Raw genomic sequence first — 22,855 nt, 5'->3', positions numbered from 1 at the left:
TCCCTTTTTTCGTATTTGGTATAGAATTATGGCATTTTTTTCATTTTTCGTAATTTTCGATATCGATTAAGTGGGCGTGGTTATGGTCGGATTTCGGCCATTTTTTATACGAAGATAAAGTGAGTTCAAATAAGTACGTGGGCTAAGTTTAGTAAAGATATATCGGTTTTTGCTCAAGTTATTGTGTTAACGGCCGAGCGGAAGGACAGACGGTCGACTGTGTATAAAAACTGGGCGTGGCTTCCACCGATTTCGCCCATTTTCACAGAGAACAGTTACCGTCATTGAATCTATGCCCCTACCAAATTTGAGAAGGATTGGTAAATTTTTGTTCGACTTATGGCATTAAAAGTATTCTAGACAAACTAAATGAAAATGGGAGGAGCCACGCGCATTTTGAAATTTTCTTTTATTTTTGTATTTTGTTGCATCATATCATTACTGGAGTTGAATTTTTACTTAATTTACTTATATACAGTAAAGATATTAAATTTTTTGTTAAAATTTGAATTTAAAAAAATTTTTTTTTAAAAAGTGGGCGTGTTCTTCATCCAATTTTGCTAATTTTTATTTAGCACATATATAGTAATAGTAGTAACGTTCCTGCCAAATTTCATCATGATATCTTCAACGACTACCAAATTACAGCTTGCAAAACTTTTAAATTACCTTCTTGTAAAAGTGGGCGGTGCCACGCCCATTGTCCAAAATCTTACTAATTTTCTATTCTGCGTCATAACGTCAACCCATCTACCAAGTTTCATCGCTTTAACCGCCTTTGGCAATGAATTATCGCATTTTTTCGGTTTTTCGAAATTTTCGATATCGAAAAAGTGGGCGTGGTTATAGTCCGATGTCGTTCATTTTAAATAGCGATCTGAGATGAGTGCCCAGGAATCTACATATTAAATTTCATCAAGATACCTCAAAATTTACTCAAGTTATCGTGTTAACGGACAGACGGACGGACGGACGTACGGACATGGCTCAATCAAATTTTTTTTCGATACTGATGATTTTGATATATGGAAGTATATATCTATCTCGATTCCTTTATACCTGTACAACCAACCGTTATCCAATCAAAGTTAATATACTCTGTGAGCTCTGCTCAACTGAGTATAAAAATAAGGTACAATATAGGTACATAAATAGTACTGTTTTTATAGTTCATTTTATATTTTTTAACAACAAAAATACATTTTATTTTTTAACTTTTGTTTTGCCATTTGGCGGTACGGTATCGTGCGATATTTAAGTTTATGTTGGGACGAGATATATATGAAGGGCCTTAGGCTTCGTCCTCAGAAGATGAATTATTATTATTGCTAGGTAGGTAGGTAGATATAATGGCTGCGACCCTGGTCGCCCAAGTAGATAATGAAAAACTGTTTTGATGCCATACAACTCGTCTGAATTATTATTACTACATTCATAAATATTTTTTGTGTTCATTAATTTTAAGATGTTGTTTATTTCAAAGTCATGACAGTATTTATTCAGCCGCTTAAGACCACTTCTTATTGTTAGAAGCGAATTTGACATAACTAAATTCATTTTGTTGCTGTGTTTGCTTTTAATTAAACTCATGTTTGAAAACGTTCTTTCAACTTCAGCACTACATATTGGCAGCAAAAGAAATGTAAGCACAAATTCGACAAGCTCTTGGAAAGGGTTTTCATTTAACGCGTTCTTAAACTCTTTAACCTTAAACCAAAAACTTAAAGTTAAAGCCATGTTTTTCCAATTTTGGAGATAGATATTCTTCCACTGCATTTCTAACCTAGTTATTTCATCAGTGCTATACTTGTTTTTTTTCATTTGTGAAATATGGTTTCACAATTCTCAATGTGTTTTCAACTGAAAAGAAATATATTTCGCTAAGCGTTTCTATATTTTGCGGCAAGCGTTGCCTTTCAATAAATTCGTTTATACATTCATCTTCTTTTTTAATTCGTGTATATTCTTCAAACGTATAATGAAAATAAGGTACGGGAGACAAAAATTTATTATAATCTAAAGTTAAAAGGTCGAAACTCTTAGAAGGTGACACTATGCTGTTGCTCAAGCTGGTAAGCAAATATACAACCTCATGACACACTATATCGATTAAAGTTTTTGTTATCAGTTGAGTACCGAGTTGCAACATCATACATAACGAAACAAATAAAATAAAACTTCGACACACATAAAACACATTACAAATTTCACAATACAAATGAAATGGAGCAAACCAAATGCCAAAATGGAGCAAACATTTTAAAAAGGGCCAAAAAAAGAGCTAGGAGCTAAACCGGATGGCAACACTGCTCGCGAGCTTCCCGACATTCAATTCAATCGATTCATTGCCTGTTTTATATAAAGCTTACGATTTCTTCTGGAACACAAGCGAACATTTCCACAAAACCACAACTAAAAAACACCGAAATGTATAGAATACTGCCAATGCAGCGTCTGAATTGAAAGTCGAGAAGCTCGAGAGTACTACGAGTATTTCGAGATTCGAGAATCTCGCGAGAATTGAAAGTCAAGAAGCTCGCGAGTATTACGAGTATTTCGAGATTCGAGAATCTTGCGAGAAGCCGTGTTCTCGATGTCTCGTTAAAAAAGTAAAATATTGTGAACAAAATTATATGTATAATACATATGTTTGAGTTAAATGTCATTGAAAAGCAATTATAATAAAAAAAAAACTCACAAGTAAAAAAACAAAGTGTATAAATACTGTCCATATAGTAATTAAGTTTATGTCGAGAAGCTCGCGAGATTTACGAGTACTTCGAGACACGAGATTCTCGCGAGAAGTCGAGTTCTCGATTTCTGGGGTCTCGAAAATTTCGCTTGTGTTCGAGAAGAAATCGTAAGCTCTAATAAATTTGACTCAATGCAAAGTATACCTAACATCTCGAGTCGCTCTGTCGCGTTGTAGCTTTTTCAGCAGCTTTGATTCTTTTTAATTGCGAGAAGGATCGTTCGGCAGAACAATTTGTGATCATTAATGTTAAAAAAATCCGGAAAGCTATTTCTGTATTAGGAAACACATCGGCTAATTGATCTTCCATTAGAATCGTATACAAATGACTGAGTTTTTTGTGCATTAGTGTATCTGGAGTTCACGTAACTTTGGAATTGTTTCATTTCAATGAAAAATTCTTCCAAACCTCTAAAATAAAAAATAACTAAGTTATTTATAGCTTCGTGGAAGTCTCCATCACTTAGAGATAACTTGATGAGAAATGCAAACCTCTCTGAAACTTCCATATACTTTCACTGTGAAGATTATCGATGATTTCGAGGAAACCTTTTGTCCTAAAATCATCGCGAGGGGAAAATTCTACTTCTGGAGCATTTCCGTCATTAGGTTGTTTTTCCCTACGACGAGTACGTTTTACGATTTCTGTATAACCAACACCAGGTAATAATTGTTTTGTTTTTTCATCGAAATCATTGAACTTTTCACGGAATGAAACTAAACTCTCTTCTAACGATCCGTACAAAAAATATCACGAAATCTCCAAATTCGTTACAATACATTCATTTATTTTTCATCCATCATTAATCATTAACTCATTCATCATTCTAGCTGAAATTTCCGCTTGAAGGCTTCTACACCCTCTGTTCCAAAAATAACCGAAATTTTTCAAAATAAAAGCAAGTAGTGTACATTTTGAGATAATTCTTTTTTATTATTCAATATACTCTCCTTTCACTTCGATACACTTCTTTGCACGCTCAATTTTTCAAATGAGTCGGAAATGTCCTTTTTAGGAACCTTGTCTAGTTCCTCGGTCGTCGCCTTTTGAATGCGGTCAATTGAGTTTTATTTATTTGAGTAAAATTTATTTTCAGTTCTGATTATATTGTAACGAATTTACTGCAATTCCCCTTATTTGCAATCTTCTGCTAACGTTCACTAAACTGTTGAATAAATAACTAATATTGAATAATGGAAAAATGGCCTTTATTAAAGTACTTCACAATAAATAATACTGCTATTGCTCGCCAGATAGCGTCTTCATCAAAACTGCTTATTGCGTCTCTACCGTTGTTGCCTTTTATACTCTCTGATTTCCTCGTTCGCATCTTCTAGGCGCTTCCATTTCCAGAATCTACTAGTTGGCCATCAACTATCAAATTTCTCAGCTGTAACTACAGATGCACGATTTTATAACTTCTATCATTGCATACTTTCGGGAATATCTCAGATATATGCATGTGGTTGTGCGTTGCTTCTTCCCTGTGTGTACATACATATGTGTAGACATAATGATTGATTCGTGTATGTAGATACATAATGATTGATTTATGGATGTGCATACAATCACTGCTTAGCATCGGCTTAGAGATGGCAGTACCCCTTAGTGTTGCTAATATTCGTAACACTGCCCTCCCTAAGTCTGATAGTCCCGATCAGACAAATCTCTCGATCTAAACGCTGCCAGCCTTTCCAAATGAACCACTTTCATTTTGGTTCGTGGTTTACCGATGGTTTGTATGCGGTACACTACATCGTTGATCTGTGTTACAACTTTGCATGGGCCTTCCCGATTACACTGCAATTTCGGGGACAAACCTTTTTTTTTTCGTTGTGGGTTGTATAACAGCACCAAATCTCCTTCCTGAAACCCTTCCGAATTAATTGCTTTATCGTATCTGGCTTTCATCTTGTCACTCATAATCTTTGATCGTTGCCTTACCAGATCGTGTATCTCTCTCAGCTCTTCTTCCAAGACACCAGTGGATTTCTTGACATTTCTCTCCGCATTGGCATCTATCCCAAACTTCAAATCAGCTGGCAGTCGAAGGTCATTTCCAAAAATTACTTTTGCAGGGGTTTGGCCCGTTGTTTAATGCACTGCTGATCGGTAAGACATCAATAATAATGGTATGCGGGTATCCCTTTCCTTATGGTACTTGTCTACTACTTTCCTTAAATGCTTCTCCAAGGTTCTATTGAAACGTTCCACCATACCATCGGACTGAGGATGCAATGCAGTTGTCCGTGTTTTTCGAAGGCCCAATGATTTACACATTTCCTGGAACACAGCTGATTCAAAATTCCTGCCTTGGTCAGAATGTAACTCTATTGGTACACCTTACCTTGCAACCCAATTGTTTATAAACACTTCGGCTACTGTTTCCGCTTCTTGATTTGGGATTGGGTATACCTCTGGCCATTTGCTGAAATAATCCATAACCACCAGTACATATTTGTTTCCACAGCTGCTAGTAGGAAATGGACCTGCGACATCCATAGCGATCCTTTCAAATGGCGCACCTGAGTTATATTGCTTCATCTGGCCATGACTTCGGGTTTTGGTCCTTTCGCTCTGCTGCAAACCTCGCAGTTCGCAATCCACTCAGTGACCGACTGACGGAAACCAACCCAATAGAATCTCTGTTTAATCTTCTCGAGCGTCTTCGTGATTCCAAGATGACCTTCGCTTGGACCATTATGCAGCTCGCTGATCACGTCAGGAATCCTCTTTCTGGGAACAACTATCAGTTTCTTCTTGCATTGACCATCCTCACTCTCCCATACTCGATGCGAGCAACCGGATATCAATTCTAAACTGTTCCACTGTGCCCAATATGACTTCGCAATGGGACTCGCTGCTGACATCTCTCTATTTGGTATTTCCTTTCGTTCGAGCCCTTGCATAACATGTGACAGATCTGTATCTTCTAGCTGACACTTCCTTAGTTGTTCCTTGATCCATTCATCCGCACACGTTATAGTCATTAGCCGGACATCTATAATGTCTTCTTTAGCCTCGGCATTTGAACAGTGCTTGCATTCCAAACTACATGGTCTTCGTGACATTGCATCGGCATTCCCATGGGTACTACCTTTCCGATGCTCAATGGAAAATTCATAGCTTTGTAGCCGCTCGATCCACCGTGCCAATTGTCCTTCTGGATTACGGAAGTGCAGAAGCCATTTCAACGCTGCGTGATCTGTCCTGACGCGGAATCGCTGGCCGTAGAGGTATTTGTGAAAATGTTTAATGCACTCTACCAATGCCAACTGCTCTCTCCGTGTATCGCAATAGTTCCTCTCTGCTTTTCCAATCGAACGGCTGTAGTATGCAACTACCTTCTCCTGTCCATAGACCAGTTGTGATAAAACTCCTCCTATAGCATATCCACTCGCATCTCTATCTAGAATAAATGTTGCCCCTGGAATCGGATATGCTAACATTGGGGCAGTGCACAAAGGCTCCTTCAATGTTTGGAAAGCCACTTCTTGTTCCTTCTTCCATTCAAAAGCTTTATTTTTTCTTGTAAGCTCATGGAGGCTATGGGCTACGCTGGAAAAATGTGGTACAAATCTGCGGTAATATGTGCACAGCCCAAGGAAACTTCTCAATTCATGTAGGTTCTGTGGTCTTGGCCAATCCTTTACAGCCTCTATCTTTTCGTTCGCAGTGCAGATGCCCTCCGTCGTTACCTTGTGACCCAAATAATTTACTTCCTTTTTAAACAGCGCACACTTTTTGGGACTTAACTTCAGACCAGCGCCAGCTATTCTCTGGAAAACTTCCTCCAAGTTCTTAAGATGTTCATCAAAGTTCTTGCCCAATACGATGATGTCGTCCAGGTACACCAAGCATGTTTTCCAATGTAGTCCTTTCAGTACCTGGTCCATGAGTCTCTCAAAAGTAGCTGGTGCATTACAAAGTCCAAAAGGCATCACTGTAAATTGCCAAAGACCATCACCGACACTGAAGGCTGTTTTATCTTTATCTTCCTCCTTCACCTCAACTTGCCAGTAGCCGCTTTTCAAGTCCAGCGTGGAAAACCATTTCGTACCAGATACCGAGTCTAGAGTGTCGTCAATACTTGGCAATGGGTAGCTATCCGTTTTCGTTACGTCATTCAACTTCCGGTAGTCCACGCAAAACCTCATTTTCCCATCCTTCTTCTTTACAAGTACTACCGGTGAGCTCCATGGACTAGCTGATGGTTCCATGACGCCGCTGTCGCTCATTTCTTGTATAATTTGACTCACAACTTCCCGCTTCGCCAGTGGAACACTACGTACAGCTTGACGGATCGGCCTCGCATCTCCAGTGTTAATTTGATGTTTCACAACGTTGGTGCGGCCTGGTTTGGAACCATCCTGGTCAAATATGTTCGCGTACTTTAGGAGCAGTTGTTTGCCTTACTCTGATATGCTTCTGCTAGCCCCTGCGTCCATGCCGTGAAGTCATTTGAAAGATCAGTATTACTAGCTGAAATGTGTTCCTGGAGCTGTTCATAGTTAATAACTACTTCAGCCTCTTGGCATCCTCCCAAAATAGCTCCTTTGGTCAGTTTGAGTGGTGACTTGAACTCATTGAGTACTCTTACCGGAATACGTCCATCTTGTTTTGTCATAGCCAGGGTTTTTCCTACAAGTGTGTTCAGTGCTGATTTGTTTGCTGCTTGGACAACCCACAATTTGTTTGTCCCACAATCTCCATCAACCTTTGCTCAGATGACTGCTTCGGATTTTGGTGGTATTTGCTTACTCTCTTCCACCAGCACTCGTTTACTGCTGTAGCCTCTCTCGTAGCCGAAATTAATTGGTACATCCATGTTCTTATATCGCATCGTCTTGCTTTGCATGTCGATTTTGATGCCCTGGTCGATTAAGAAGTCCACTCCAATTATGATTTCATCAACAATCTCTGCCACTATAAAATTGTGTACTACCGTAACGTTCCCAATTGCGACTTCACATGATACTGCTCCAATTACCTGGGTGTCCTCTCCCGTAGCTGTACGTAATCTTGCTCCAAGCAATGGTCTTACCTTCTTGTTGACTAAATCTGATCGAATGATGGAATGGGATGCACCCGTATCTACAGTCAGTAAACGTTCCTTTCCATCCACATGCCTTCCGACATTAAGATTGTTTGACCTTCTTCCAATTTGTGAGATAGAGATTATGTGGCATTCAATTGAGGGAGTCAGCTGTCGCCCCTTACTGCTGACTCGCTTTAGTTTAACGACTGATTGGTCTTGGAGATCTGATCATCTGCTTCAGCTCTGCGTTTACGACCACCCACATTGTTGAAACTGTTAGGGTTGGTGTTGCAATAACGCGCAATGTACCCTGGCTTTCCACACTTAAAGCATTTGACTGCATCATTATTCTTCTGCTGCGTACCCTTCAATGCTTCCAAAATTGTGTCTATTGTAAATTGCCAAAGACCATCACCGACACTGAAGGCTGTTTTCTCTTTATCTTCCTCCTTCACCTCAACTTGCCAGTAGCCGCTTTTCAAGTCCAGCGTGGAAAACCATTTCGTACCAGATAGCGAGTCAAGAGTGTCGTCAATTCTTGGCAATGGGTAGCTATCCTTTTTCGTTACGTTATTCAACTGCCGGTAGTCCACGCAAAACCTCATTTTCCCATCCTTCTTCTTTACAAGTACTACCGGTGAGCTCCATGGACTAGCTGATGGTTCCATGACGCCGATGTCGCTCATTTCTTGCATGATTTGACTCACAACTTTCCGCTTCGCCAGTGGAACACTACGTGGAGCTTGACGGATCGGCCTCGCATCTCCAGTGTCAATTTGATGTTTCACAACGTTGGTGCGGCCTGGTTTGGAACCATCCTGGTCAAATATGTTCGCGAACTTTAGGAGCAGTTGTTTTGCCTTACTCTGATATGCTTCTGCTAGCCCCTGCGTCCATGCCGTGAAGTCATTTGAAAGATCAGTATTACTAGCTGAAACGTGTTCCTGGAGCTGTTCATAGTTAATAACTACTTCAGCCTCTTGGCATCCTCCCAAAATAGCTCCTTTGGTCAGTTTGAGTGGTGACTTGAACTCATTGAGTACTCTTACCGGAATACGTCCATCTTGTTTTGTCATAGCCAGGGTTTTTCCTACAAGTGTGTTCAGTGCTGATTTGTTTGCTGCTTCGACAACCCACAATTTGTTTGTCCCACAATCTCCATCAACCTTTGCTCAGATGACTGCTTCGGATTTTGGTGGTATTTGCTGACTCTCTTCCACCAGCACTCGTTTACTGCTGTAGCCTCTCTCGTAGCCGAAATTAAGTGGTACATCCATGTTCTTATATCGCATCGTCTTGTTTTGCTTGTCGATCTCGATGCCCTGGGCGATTAAGAAGTCCACTCCAATTATGATTTCATCAACAATTTCTGCCACTATAAAATTGTGTGCTACCGTGACGTTCCCAATTGCGACTTCACATGATACTTCTCCCATTACCTGGGTGTCCTCTCCCGTAGTTGTACGTAATCTTGCTCCAAGCAATGGTCTTACCTTCTTGTTGACTAAATCTGATCGAATGATGGAATGGGATGCACCCGTATCTACAGTCAGTAAACGTTCCTTTCCATCCACATGCCCTCCGACAGTAAGATTGTTTGACCTTCTTCCAGGGAGCCAGCTGTCGCCCCTTACTGCTGACTCGCTTTAGTTTAACGATTGATTCGTCTTGGAGATATGATCATCTCCTTCAGCTCTGCGTTTACGACCACCCACATTGTTGAAACTGTTAGGGTTGGTGTTGCAATAACGCGAAATGTGCCCTGGCTTTCCACACTTAAAGCATTTGACTGCATCATTATTCTTCTGCTGCGTACCCTTCAATGCTTCCAAAATTGTGTCTACCCACTCTGGTCTTTCTACTTCCACACGATGAGCCTTATATGCTGGTTTACTCAATAGGTAGGCAGTTTCCTGAGTTAATGCATGTGATACCGTTTCAGCAAATGTCAGCTTTGGGTTTGCGTATGTAGCTCGCTTCGTTTCCACGTCCCGTATGCCATTTATAAAACTCTGGATTTTTACCCTCTCGGTGTAGTCCACGGGTGCGTCCGCATTTGCGAGATGAGCCAATCTTTCAACATCCGAGGCAAACTCCTGCAAAGTCTCATTCGCTCTTTGGTGACGGTTTTGCAACTCAATTTGGAATATCTGTTTTCTATGCTCGCTTCCATAACGTCTCTCGACAGCGGCCATCAATGCTTCATAGTTGTTCCGCTCTCCTTCGGGAATCGTCTGTAGGATTTCGGCTGCTGGCCCCTTCAATGCTACGAATAGAGCTGCAACTTTATCTTCAGCATTCCATTTGTTTACCTGGAAAGGAACAGAACCGTCAAAGGATGATATTTTTACCTTTGGATTGCTTGCTGAAACAATTGGGCGATTTAATTGAAACAATTGGGCGATTTAATTGACCTCTCAAAGCATCCACCACAGCTTCGATTTTTTCCTCAAACTGCGTTATTTTCTCGTCCATACGCGCTTCAAGTTTTGATGATATACGCGCCTCTTGCGCATCGAGTTGTACTGTTATGCGTGTCTCTTGTTATTTCAGTTGTGTTTCCATCTTTGATGTTATTCGTGTCTCTTGGGATTCCATCTGTGATGACATATACGTTTTCTGTTCTTCCAGTTGAGTTTCCATCTTGGATGTTATGTGTCTTCTGTTCATCCAGTTGAGATGACATGTTGGTGGATACTTGTGATGACATTTCGGACATTTGTGCCGATATTACAGCCAATATCATGTTCAGGTCTGTGTTCGCCATTGTCTGCGGTGTTTCATTTTTCTCCTCCAATTTTGTTGTCTCATCGCCATCAAGATGAAACACATACTCTTCCACGTCAATTCCTTCTAATTCCATTGCCTTTCGTAGTCGTTCCTGAAGTTCTAGTTTAATGCCGGTTGTATTCAATCCACGGCTCTCCAACTCCTTCTTCAGTTGTTGGATCTTCAATTCACTTAACTTTGCCATGTCCAAGTTGTATTCGAAATCTCCAGAATTTATTCAACAATTCCTCTTCTGACACCAAATGTAACGAATTTACTGCAATTACTGCTATCTTTGCAATCTTCTGCTAACGTTCGAATCACTAAACTGTTGAATAAATAACTCCAATATTGAATAATGGAAAAATGGCCTTTATTAAAGTACTTCACAATAAATAATACTGCTATTGCTCGAAAGATAGCGTCTTAATCAAAACTGCTTATTGCGCCTCTACCTTTGTTGCCTTTTATACTCTCTGATTTCCTCGTTCGCATCTTCTAGGCGCTTCCATTTCCAGAATCTACTAGTTGGCCATCAGCTATCAAATTTCTCAGCTGTAACTACAGATGCACGATTTTATAACTTCTCTCATTGCATACTTTCGGGAATATCTCAGATATATGCATGTGGTTGTGCGTTGCTTCTCCGCTGTGTGTACATACATATGTGTAGACATAATGATTGATTCGTGTATGCAGATACATAATGATTGATTTATGGATGTGCATACAATCACTGCTTAGCATCGGCTTAGTGATGGCAGTACCCCTTAGTGTTGCTAATATTCGTATCAATATTTTTCTTTCACTCTCTAGAATTTTATGTTTGTAAAAAATCGGGGGCCCCAGGCAACTGCCTATTCTGCCTACTTGTTAATCCGGCCCTGGTTGGGTGTTAACTTCGAAACAGTTTGGAAGATATAAATACACTAGAAGACCCGGCAGACGTTGTCCTGCCCTAAATTTGGCCTATCTGCATACATTTTAATAAGCTTTTCCGTCTGACTCTGCCCTCCCCCCTCTTCACTTTTCCCTAATCCTTTTATTCACTCCTCCCTCCATCTTTTTCGCTTCATCTATCTCCATCTTCGTCTCATTCTATCTCTTTCTCAATCTCCTTCTCTCTTTTCTCTTCTCTCAATTCCTTCTCATTCTTCTGCATCCCTTATTGCCTGTCCCAGAGGGTGGTATGTATTTTATTCCAGTCCCAGTCCCAGTCCCACTCCGAGTCAGTTTAATATATATAGATTTATATTTTTCACACTTCACTATAATATTAAAACGAAATGCAGATCTTCGTTGCTTTTGAAATTCGGCTTAAAAATTGCACATAGAACAACTAAAGACCCCTCTCAGAAACCTCGGGCCCCCCTCTCGCCGGCCCTAGTGATGTGCTATATATATATATATATTATATGTATATAAAGTTAAATAAGCACGTGCACAAATATATCCATACCAACTGAAAAGAGGTGCACCACTGCGTATACGTAACATTTTATTATTACGTATAAACAAATAAAAAAATTGCAATAAAATAATATTGCGACTATAAACTAAGATATAACTTATCCTATATTTCAAGTTAGATCAAACTACACACGGGGTGCAAAACAAATTCAAAATCGGTTCAGTAGTTTAGGAGTCCATTGGCCTCAAAGGTGTGACACGTGTTCTTTATATATTAATATTTATGCCCCTATTACGGTGTACAACTCAACTTAGTTGGGTTGTAATTAAAACAACTCAACTTTCAGACAACTCAACTCTTGTTTGGTATTACGAATTACAACTTATTTCAGTTGAAGTTGAATTGGTGCTGCCAAGCTAAGAAAGTGATGATTTGACAGATAAATGAACAGCTGATCAATTTGTGGCTAAAATTTGAGCATTTGCAAGTAATTTTTTTATTAATAGTAAAATGGATATTAGCATAGAATTATTTTATGATGATGAAAATAATGGTGAAAAAATTGATATGCGGCGAATAAGAAAACATTTACGCGATCACTCTAATCCCTTGGAATTACCAAGCACCAAGATTGGTAAGCTATTTTCGGTTAAGTAAGGAAGCATTTTGCTCCTTACTAAACGAAATAAAGGACCATTTCCGCAAACGCGTTCGTGGGACGGCTGTACCTCCTATTTTAAAATTATGCGCTACACTCCGATTCCTTGCTGACGGCAGCTATCAAAAATGCTGTGGAAATGATGTTAGTTTTGGACTTACAACATCTATAGTTGTCAAAGAGGTTTTAGATATTATTGAGGAGCATATTTGTGCGAAGTGGATTAAAACTCAAATGACTGCAGAGGAGCAAAGCGCTTCAAAAATCGCGTTTTATTCTAAAACAGGGTTCCCAGGAGTAGTGGGTTGTATCGATGGGACTCACGTTCGCATAATTTCACCAATAAAAGAAATGCAACATTTATATCTAAACAGGAAAGGCTACTACAGCTTAAACGTCTTTATTGTAAGTAAAAATGAACACGCAAATAATAATTTTGAACCAAATTATTGACAAACTTATTTTCAGCTTTGCGATTACAAAATATCCATCCGGTATGTGGATGCCAGGCATCCAGGCGCTAATCACGACTCATTTGTTTTTAATGTAAGTGACATAAAGGTGCATTTGGAGAGAAACGTACAGAGTAACTCTTGGATCTTGGACAAGACTGGTTGTTATTAAATATACAAATAAATATTGTTTAAGCCGACGCTGGTTACCCTCTGAAAACTTATTTAATGACTCCTTTTCGCATGGCAGAATCTGGTTCTCCGCAATCTCGCTACAATACCGTACACTCAAAGGCCCGAAATATTATAGAGAGAACAATTGGAGTAGTAAAGAGCAGATTTCGTTGCGCGTGGCTTATATTATTCACCTGAAAAGGCCAAACGAATTGTGAATTGTTGTTGCGCTTTGCATAATATTTGCCAACACTTTCGAGTGGAGCCTCCTGAAGATATACCACCTACTTTTGATGCGGACATAAGCAATGAACATCTTAGTGTGGAAAGAGAAACCAAAGATACCGCCAGAATGATTCGAAATAATATTATGTTATCCATTTAATCAATTTGTAATTCATTCAGTCTTTTATTTCAAAAGTTTTGGCTAAAATAAATACTCATAACAAAAATATCACTTCATGGCTCTTAAAACTAAATTTGACCTTTTTTCATTCAGGTTTGCGTTATTTAAATGTTCCTAAAACTTATTATAAATGTAAAGTAAAATATCACTTCATGTCAGGTAAACTAGAACTAGAAACTAAAATATCTTTTCATTAAGAACTTTAAACTAAAAATATTTCTGCTAAAAAAAAAACAGGTTTTCATTGTGAAAAAAAAATAACTAAAATATTTACATATTTGTTGAGCGGCTCAATTTTTTAATTTTTAACTTTGCAATTTCTGCCTTCAACGCACATAGCTCGCTTGCTTCCTGTGCTTACTTCTTGTAAAGCAAATATTTTTTTTGCTTAATCTCCAGCAATTTTTCGTTGACTTTATTCATTTTGTGTGCTGTCCTCTCCAGCCGATCAATTTTTTTAAAAGTTTTTGTTTACGTTTCTGTCTGCTTGGTTAGAAGCTCCAGACGCTCAGTCTCAACATTGCCACGCCGGCGATTTCGTGATCCTGATGGAGTGGGAAGCTCGCCTGCGTTTGAACCAGTGGGCTCCCTAGTCGTGGACGCGGCTGCAGACATGGTGTTACGATGCTCTTCGTCATCGCTAGCTGGTGGCATATTCTCGGTCCGGAAAGCTCGGCCACTAGGTGCAACTTGGCTTCTTATTTGGATGAGTTGCGCAACACTTTCCTCTAGAGGGCATAGGGATTTTTCTTGCGACGGCCCTCCGCCGGTTGCAACAAGATTGTTGCGGTTGTTGGACAGCTTTCTTTTTAAATTCGCTTTATAATGTACCCAAACCTAAAAGAGAAATATATGTATACATATGTAAAATATCAATGCGCTTTTAATGTGTTCATCTATTTTCACAACTCTACATACACGTGTCCACTCCGGTGCAGTTCTTGTCGGTGGTCCCAAACTATTTAGCTCTAAGGCGAATTCCTCCCATAATTCCTTCACTCTATTTTGGCTGCATCCGAACTGCGGTTTGCCTCGTCCAACTTCGGGATGTCGCTCCATAAGTTCAATCAGTCTTTCAATTTGATCCTTCGTTGAAATTTTGTTCTTTCTATAAATATGTACAAAAATGTTGATTATAAAATTTGTTTAAATTAATTTTAAAAGGTCTAATTACCCGCTTTCCATTTCTTTTTTATAATTTTCTTTCCAAACAACAACCAAACAACTGCAACATTTTCTAAGACAACTGCTAGTAATCAGTTCTCAGATTTTGACGTATTTGACAACTACACCAACACAAGGTTGTAAACGGCAATGCCACAAAAATTTGTTAGACTAGACAACTCAACCGACATTTTTGTTTGACAGGTTGAGTTGTAATCTGTAATACCAAATTGCGAAATTTCAACTCAACCAGAGTTGAGTTGTAAACGGTAATAGGGGCATTATAATCAACGTCCATTATCAGCTGGCTGTCGTTTAGTTATATTTTCTAAAAGTAACATATGGTTACGAAAGTTCATATTTTGGCCGATATCTCCTAAACAGGTTCAGATATCGCAATAAAATTGTCTCTATATTGTAACTCTCTTTTACACGTTCTGTTTGTTATCTACACCGTATAAACCTCTCAGGCCTATCCCTTGTTCGCATTGTGCGCCTGCAGCGCCAACTTTTGAAACTAGTCTCATACGGTTGTCGAGTTCCACTGTTCCGCGGCCATTTATGGCAGAAACACTAAGGAAAGAGTTTTGCCTAAAGCTTTATCGATGAGCATTATAGTTATGATCGTCGTCAGCCTTATCAATGTGCAAGGACATTGAAACCGGATTCGAAAATGCTATTTTAGAAACACTTCAGTTACGAACGTAAGGCTTCTTTTAACTCACACGATCAATATCAACCGAAAATCTAAAATCTAAGTATCTAGGCGGCCACCGTGGTGTTATGGTAGCGTGCTCCGCCTACCACACCGAAGATCCTGGGTTCACGCCCCGGAAATAGCAACATCAAAAACTTTAGAAACAAGTTTTTTCAATTAGAAGAAAATTTTTCTAAGCGGGGTCGCCCCTCGGGAGTGTTTGGCAATCACTCCGAGTGTATTTCTGGCATGAAAAGCTCTCAGCGAAAACTCATCTGCCTTGCAGATGCCGTTCGGCATACAACAAGTAGGTCCCATCCCGCCAATTTGTAGGAAAAAAAATAGGAGAACGACGCAAATTGGAAGAGAAGCTCGGCCTTAGATCTCTGGGGAGGTTCGGAGGCGTCTTACATTTATTTATTTATATTATTATTGAATACCTTGTAAAAAACAAAAGTTTGAGTGTTAGTTTTCGTCAGACACTCAAATTCCAGTGCTAGTCTTCGTATGGTTGGAAGATATAATAAAGACCAGGGCAAAGTTTACATAGTCACAACCAGACCTGCTCAACCCCTATATACTTATAGCACTTTTGTTTTTATTTTGCCCTGAAGAATAGGCACAGATACAAATTCACACTTTGAATTCACATGTAAATTCGATTCATATGAAAGTGCCTGAATTTCATATGGAAGTGCCAAGAAAAAGCACTTCCAATGAAGGCAAGGCACTTCGGTATGATATTATGTAATCATGTATAATGTAAGGCGTGATAACCTCCGAAGAGATCTAAGACCGAGCCGAGCTTCTCTTCCAATTTGCGTCGTGCTCCTTTTTAATTTTTCCTACAAATTGGCGGGAGGGGACAACTTGTTTTATGCCGACTCCGAACGGCATCTGCGAGGCAGATGAGTTTTCACTGAGAGCTTTTCATGGCAGAAATACACTTGGAGTGCTTGCCAAACACTGCCGAGGGGCGACTCCGCTTAGAAAAATTGTCTTCTAACTGATAAACCTTATTTCTAAAATGTTGATGCTGCTTTGCCCGGGGTGTGAACCCAGGGCTTTCGGTGTGGTAGGCGGAGCACGCTACCATCACACCACGGTGGCACTTACTAACCGAACTTCAATTGGGCGCACATCAAATATGCTGGCACATATTAAACATTATACACTTTATTATTTTGTTTTATTAAACACACTCACCAAATTTTATATTTTATAATTTATTATACTCAGTTGAGCAGAGCTCACAGAGTATATTAACTTTGATTGGATAACGGTTGGTTGTACAGGTATAAAGGAATCGAGATAGATATAGACTTCCATATATCCAAATCATCAGTATCGAAAAAAAATTTGATTGAGCCATGTCCGTCCGTCCGTTAACACGATAACTTGAGTAAATTTTGAGCTATCTTGACGAAATTTGGTATGTAGGTTCCTGGGCACTCATTTCAGATCGCTATTTAAAATGAACGATATCGGACTATAACCACGCCCACTTTTTCGATATCGAAAATTTCGAAAAATGGAAAAAGTGCCACCTTTATGGCGATATCTCGAAAAGGCGTCCACCTATAAAACTAAGGCCCACTCCCTTTTAAAAACTCATTAACACCTTTCATTTGATACCCATATCGTACAAACAAATTCTAGAGTCACCCCTGGTCCACCTTTATGGCAATATCTCGAAAAGGCGTCCACTCATAGAACTAAGGCCCACTCCCTTTTAAAACACATATTAACACCCTTCGTTTGACACCCATATTGTACAAACGCATTCTAGAGTCACCCCTGGTCCACAAGGCGTCCACCTATAGAGCTACGGCCCACTCCCTTTTAAAATACTCATTAACACCTTTAATTTGATACCCATATCGTACAAACAACACATTCCAGGGTTACCCTAGGTTCATTTTCCTACATGGTGATTTTCCCTTATTTTGTCTCCATAGCTCTCAACTGAGTATGTAATGTTCGGTTACACCCGAAATTAGCCTTCCTTACTTGTTTAATTTATAGTTTTGCACTTCGCCTTGCAAATAGAAATGAAAATAGTAGTCACAAAACTGTTTCTCAATTCTTTCAGTTGCAGCTCAGCTCATTCTCAATTTCTTCTCTCGCATGTAGTTGCCACACTTGATTGTTTCGAACAAAACTTTTAGTATAAATGTTTGACATAACATTTTAAATAGAGAACTTGTAAGTTATAGAAAAGTAAAGAATCAAATCGCAGGAAGGCAATTCACCACTGGAGTAAGTTTACATGTAATTCGGCAAGTTTAATTTTCGTAACACTTTAAGTTGAAACGATTCAAAAACAACTCAAACTTTTATGCTGGCGGAAACATCAACATTAAAAAAGGATATTTTTAGATACATTCGCGTGAGTGAAAATTCGTAAAAATTTGAACAAAATATTACTAACTTTGGAAAAATCCGGTTCGTTCAAACAAACTTTTGCAACAAGAGGGCGCAGTTTTGCATTTCGCTTGGAGCAGAAGTTGCAAAATTGTACCATATAAATAGGTGTCCCGGTATCTCATACTTTTTTGCACAGTAAATTCAAAAAAGGGTTTTTCGCTTCGTTTTGATAACTGAAATACTAGTTTTTTGTTGTTTTCCCATTTTGTGTGTTTTTTCGATTTGGTGGTTTTCTTATTTAGGTGTTTTTTTTAACAAGTGGCACCATCGTCATAAGTACAAAGTAGAGAGGGCAGTGAGCGTAAAATTCTCTTTGAAATTTGCGCATGTATTGATTGTTGATCGCTGTTGAAATGACCAGTGAGATCAGTTATTTTAACAAAAAAAATCAGTTAAATTGATTAGGAATCTGTCAATTTTACAGAATTTTGTTAACTATTTTGTTAACTTAAGAGCGACAATTTCTCTTCTGTTGAAATGACTAAACTAATTTGTTCTCTTGCCAAAGAACTCGGTCGAATTAACCGTAGTTCGATCAATTTCACCGAATCTCCGTTAATTCAAGAACAACAGAACAGATTTGTTGATTTTACTAGCACCATTTCTTTCAGTGTAAAAGAAGAAAACAAAAACTAAAAAAAAAAATTGCAAAACCAATAATCACTTAGTCAAAACTTATCTGAAACAAAAAATAAGATATTCAAAAAATAAATAAATTCACCAACTCAAATATTTATAGGTTTTGGCTATAGCGAAAAACCGAAAGCTAATTGGTTGGCTATGTTATAATTATAGCTGGAAGTTATGGTATGACTAATTACATTGATTTCCACAAGGTTGGTTGGATCTTCTGTTTGTTATGGATATGAATACGCCAAGTTTGCTACGAGCTTTACGGGCCTGGGAACGTTGGCATAGTCATAACGCCATAATTATACCACATTTTTACTAGACCATATTTGATGTCATGGGTTATTGGTGTCTTAACCTAAAAGATGTGCAAAATTTCATAAAAAAGAAGAAGATAAAACAAGTAAGGAAGGTTAAGTTCGGGTGTAACCGAACATTACATACTCAGTTGAGAGCTATGGTGACAACATAAGGGAAAATAACCATGTAGGAAAATGAACCGAGGGAAACCCTGGAATGTGTTTGTATGACATGTGTATCAAATGAAAGGCATTAAAGAGTATTTTATGAGGGAGTGGGCCATAGTTCTATAGGTGGACGCCATTTAGGGATATAGCCATAATGGTGGATCAGGGTTGACTCTAGAATGCGTTTGTACGATATGGGTATCAAATGAAAGGTATTAATGAGTATTTTAAAAGGGCGTGGACCTAAGTTCTATAGATGAACGCCTTTCGAGAAATCGCCGTAAAGATGGCCCAGGGGTGACTCTAGAATGCGTTTGTACGATATGGGTATCAAATGAAAGGTGTTAATGAGCATTTTAAAAGGGAGTGGGCCTTCGTTTTATAGGTGTTCGCCTTTTCGAGATATCGCCATAAAGGTGGACCAGGGGTGACTTTAGAATTTGTTTGTATGATATGGGTATCAAATGAAAGGAGTTAATGAGTATTTTAAGAGGGAGTGGGCCTTTCTGGACCAGGGGTGACTCTAGACTTTGTTTGTACGATACGGGTATCAAATTAAAGGTATTAATGAGAGTTTTAAAAGGGAGTGGTGGTAGTTGTATATGTGAAGGCGTTTTCCAGATATCGACCAAAATGTGGACCAGGGTGACCCAGAACATCATCTGTTGGATACCGCTAATTTATTTATATATGTAATACCTGCCAAGATTTTAAGGGTTTTTTATTTCGCCCTGCAGAACGTTTTCATTTTCTTCTACTTACTATGGTAGGTGTCACAACCATTTTATAAAGTTTTTTCTAAAGTTATATTTCGCGTCAATAAAGCAATCCAATTACCTTACCATATTTCATCACTTTTTTCGTATTTGGTATAGAATTATGGCATTTTTTTCATTTTTCGTAATTTTCGATATCGAAAAAGTGGGCGTGGTCATAGTCGGATTTCGTTCATTTTTCATGCCAAGATAAAGTGAGTTCAGATAAGAACGTGAACTGAGTTTAGTAAAGATATATCGATTTTTGCTCAAGTTATCGTGTTAACGGCCATGCGGAAGGACAGACGGACGACTGTGTATAAAAACTGGGCGTGACATCAACCGATTTCGCCCATTTTCACAGAAAACAGTTAACGCCATAAAATCTATGCCCCTACCATATTTCAAAAGGATTGGTTAATTTTTGTTCGACTTATGGCGTTAAAAGTATCCTAGACAAATTAAATGAAAAAGGGCGGAGCCACGCCCATTTTTAAATTTTCTTTTATTTTTGTATTTTGTTGCACCATATCATTACTGGAGTTGAATCTTGACATAATTTACTTATATACTGTAAAGATATTAAATTTTTTGTTAAAATTTTACTTTAAAAAAAAATTTTTTTTAAAAGTGGGCGTGGTCCTTCTCCGATTTTGCTAATTTTTATTAAGCGTACATATAGTAATAAGAATAACGTTCCTGCCAAATTTCATCATGATATCTTCAACGACTGCCAAATTACAGTTTGCAAAAGTTTTAAATTGCCTTCTTTTAAAAGTGGGCGGTGCCACGCCCATTGTCCAAGATTTTACTAATTTTCTATTTTGCGTCATAAGTTCAACTCATCTACCGAGTTTCGTCGCTTTATCCGTCCTTGGTAATGAATTATCGCAGATTTTCGGTTTTTCGAAATTTTCGATATCGAAAAAGTGGGCGTGGTTATAGTCCGATATCGTTCATTTTAAATAGCGATCTGAGATGAGTGCTCAGGAACATACATACCAAATTTCATCAAGATACCTCAAAATTTACTCAAGTTATCGTGTTAACGGACGGACGGACATGGCTGTGAGCTCTGCTCAACTGAGTATAAAAATTAGGAACACATTTCACAAATAATAAGTTACTTAGTCAAAACGTATCCAAAACAAAAAATAAAACATCCAAAACGTTAATAAAACCATCAATTGAAGTGTTTATAGGTTATGGATATGGCGAAAAACTACAAACCAATTGGTTGGCTATGGTATGGTTATGGCTTTATGGTATGGCGCCATTGACCAATTACAGTAATTTCCGTAAGGTTGGCTGGATCAGCTGTTTAATATGGATATGGATATGGATATGGCAAGTTTGCCACGAGCTTTATTTGTTCAGTTAAACCATTTGCACTATTACTTTCGAAAAATATTAGAGTTTCCAAAGCATTTTATTAATTTATTTATGCCAACGAAAAAATGTTAAACCAAAAAAGAAATGCCACCGTGGAGAAATTGTGACACACTTCAGAAAATTTTACATCTATGCAAGTTAGCCTTTATCGATCGACTCTCGTTCTTTGACGCGTGTTCGAAATATGTACATTAAATTATAATAAATTGAGCATATGGGTTGTCCTAGCTGATAAGATAGTAGTTTGAATGTGAAGTTCAAGTCTTAACATGAGTGACATTGTTGCCTTGATCTACTTAACTTAATGACAATTTATACATATATAATGCAACAATTTGTAGATTAGATAAGATTTGGTTGTGTGTATTAGATTAGTTTTCTCAGATTAGAAAGTATTATTGATAGTGCGTTTACCCAGCTGTCATTTGACTATTAAATAATTTTTAATCTATTATAAAAATAGTTGGTGAATAACGTTTAAGATCCCTTAAGGGCTAATTAAACTTCCTTAACCCTAACGCCATAGTCGTAACCATACCAATATCCATAACCATCTCCAATGTGATCGATTAATGGTGCCTTAACCTAAAAATCGTGAAAATTTCATAAAAATGAAGAAAACGCAAAAAATTAAAAACATATTCCACAAAAAATAAGTCTCTTAGTCAAAACGTATCCAAAACAATAAATAAAATCTACAAAAAGTTATTAAATTCACCAATACAAATATTTATGGATATGGCGAGAAACCAAAAACCAATTGGTTGGCTATGGTATGATTATGGCGTTAACGTTATCGTATGGCACCATTATCGATTACATTGATTTCCATAAGGTAGGTTCGATCAGCTGTTTTATCTGGATGATTTTATGGTTAAAAGTCACCATTAATTGGCCCTTTAAGCGTTATAGATACAAAATACATACATACATATCTTTCATAATTTCTCTTAACTATCATGATATAATTTCTAATAAAGGTAATTGGCGAATTTCTGAGTTACACCCAGGGCCGGATTAGCAAGTACGCAGAATAGGCAGTTGCATGAGGCCCCCGATTTTAGGGGCCCTCGAAAAATGAAAAAGACTTCTAAAATTTTCTTACAAACATAAAATTCTAGAGAGTGAAAGAAAAATATAATCAGAACTGAAAATAAATTTCGTAGTATACATAATTTTTCATTCTGATAGGACCAAAGAGAGTTTGCCTCTTGATATGTTAATTCCGCTTGGCGGTCTTCCGTGTAGGCAATGCGCAAATATGGTCGAACGAGTGCATGCCCGATGCTGGGAGTCTAAGCGTTCTTTGCCAAGCATACAAAAAGGGGGATCCTGCCAACTGCGTCAGTTATCGTGCAATCAGTCTTCTTAGTACGAAAGATTGTAGCCCACTATGAATCGGCTGATTGAACTTTATCAGTGCGTCTTTAGAACCGGTAAATCTATCATCGAACAGATTCTCTTTACATGCGAAATCCTGGAAAAACTGGAAAGACCGGCGAATCTACCATCAGGTTTTCTTTACACGCCAAATCCTGGAAAAACCTGCGAAAAAAATTGACACCCATCACTTTTCCATCGATTTTAAAGCCGTCTTCGAAACCACTAAAAGGAGCTGCTTATATGCCGCTGTGTCTGCGGTTTCCCGCAAAACTTATACGG

The 22,855-nt window shown here is 38.4% G+C and overlaps 3 protein-coding genes across 5 annotated transcripts in view; 1 reads left to right on the top strand and 2 right to left on the bottom strand.

The window, feature by feature from the left end:
• The window catches only part of LOC137252579 (phosducin-like protein), a 65,892-nt gene that overhangs the window by 26,812 nt on the left and 16,225 nt on the right, over positions 1-22,855 (top strand). The gene's annotated exons all lie outside the window — the stretch shown is intronic.
• LOC137252577 (alanine--glyoxylate aminotransferase 2, mitochondrial) overlaps positions 1-22,855 on the bottom strand; it is a 48,840-nt gene that overhangs the window by 22,919 nt on the left and 3,066 nt on the right. The gene's annotated exons all lie outside the window — the stretch shown is intronic.
• On the bottom strand, positions 13,701-14,894 carry LOC137253693 (uncharacterized). The gene is made up of 3 exons (XM_067791067.1): positions 14,836-14,894; positions 14,580-14,769; positions 13,701-14,498 (listed from the first exon to the last, which is right to left on the bottom strand). The coding sequence occupies exons 1-3, from the start codon at positions 14,844-14,846 to the stop codon at positions 14,133-14,135; spliced, it is 567 nt and encodes a 188-aa protein (XP_067647168.1). The 5' UTR covers positions 14,847-14,894; the 3' UTR covers positions 13,701-14,132.

Source organism: Eurosta solidaginis, chromosome 5 (genome assembly GCF_040869045.1).
Source record: "Eurosta solidaginis isolate ZX-2024a chromosome 5, ASM4086904v1, whole genome shotgun sequence".
Taxonomy (NCBI): domain Eukaryota; kingdom Metazoa; phylum Arthropoda; class Insecta; order Diptera; family Tephritidae; genus Eurosta; species Eurosta solidaginis.
Note: the sequence above shows the minus strand (reverse complement) of the source record. Positions and strands in the feature narration are given on the sequence as shown.

Coding starts and splice junctions, on each gene's coding strand:
- LOC137253693 (XM_067791067.1), bottom strand. Junction 14,499..14,579: donor CTGCACCGGAGTGGACACGT/GTATGTAGAGTT, acceptor TTTCTCTTTTAG/GTTTGGGTACATTATAAAGC.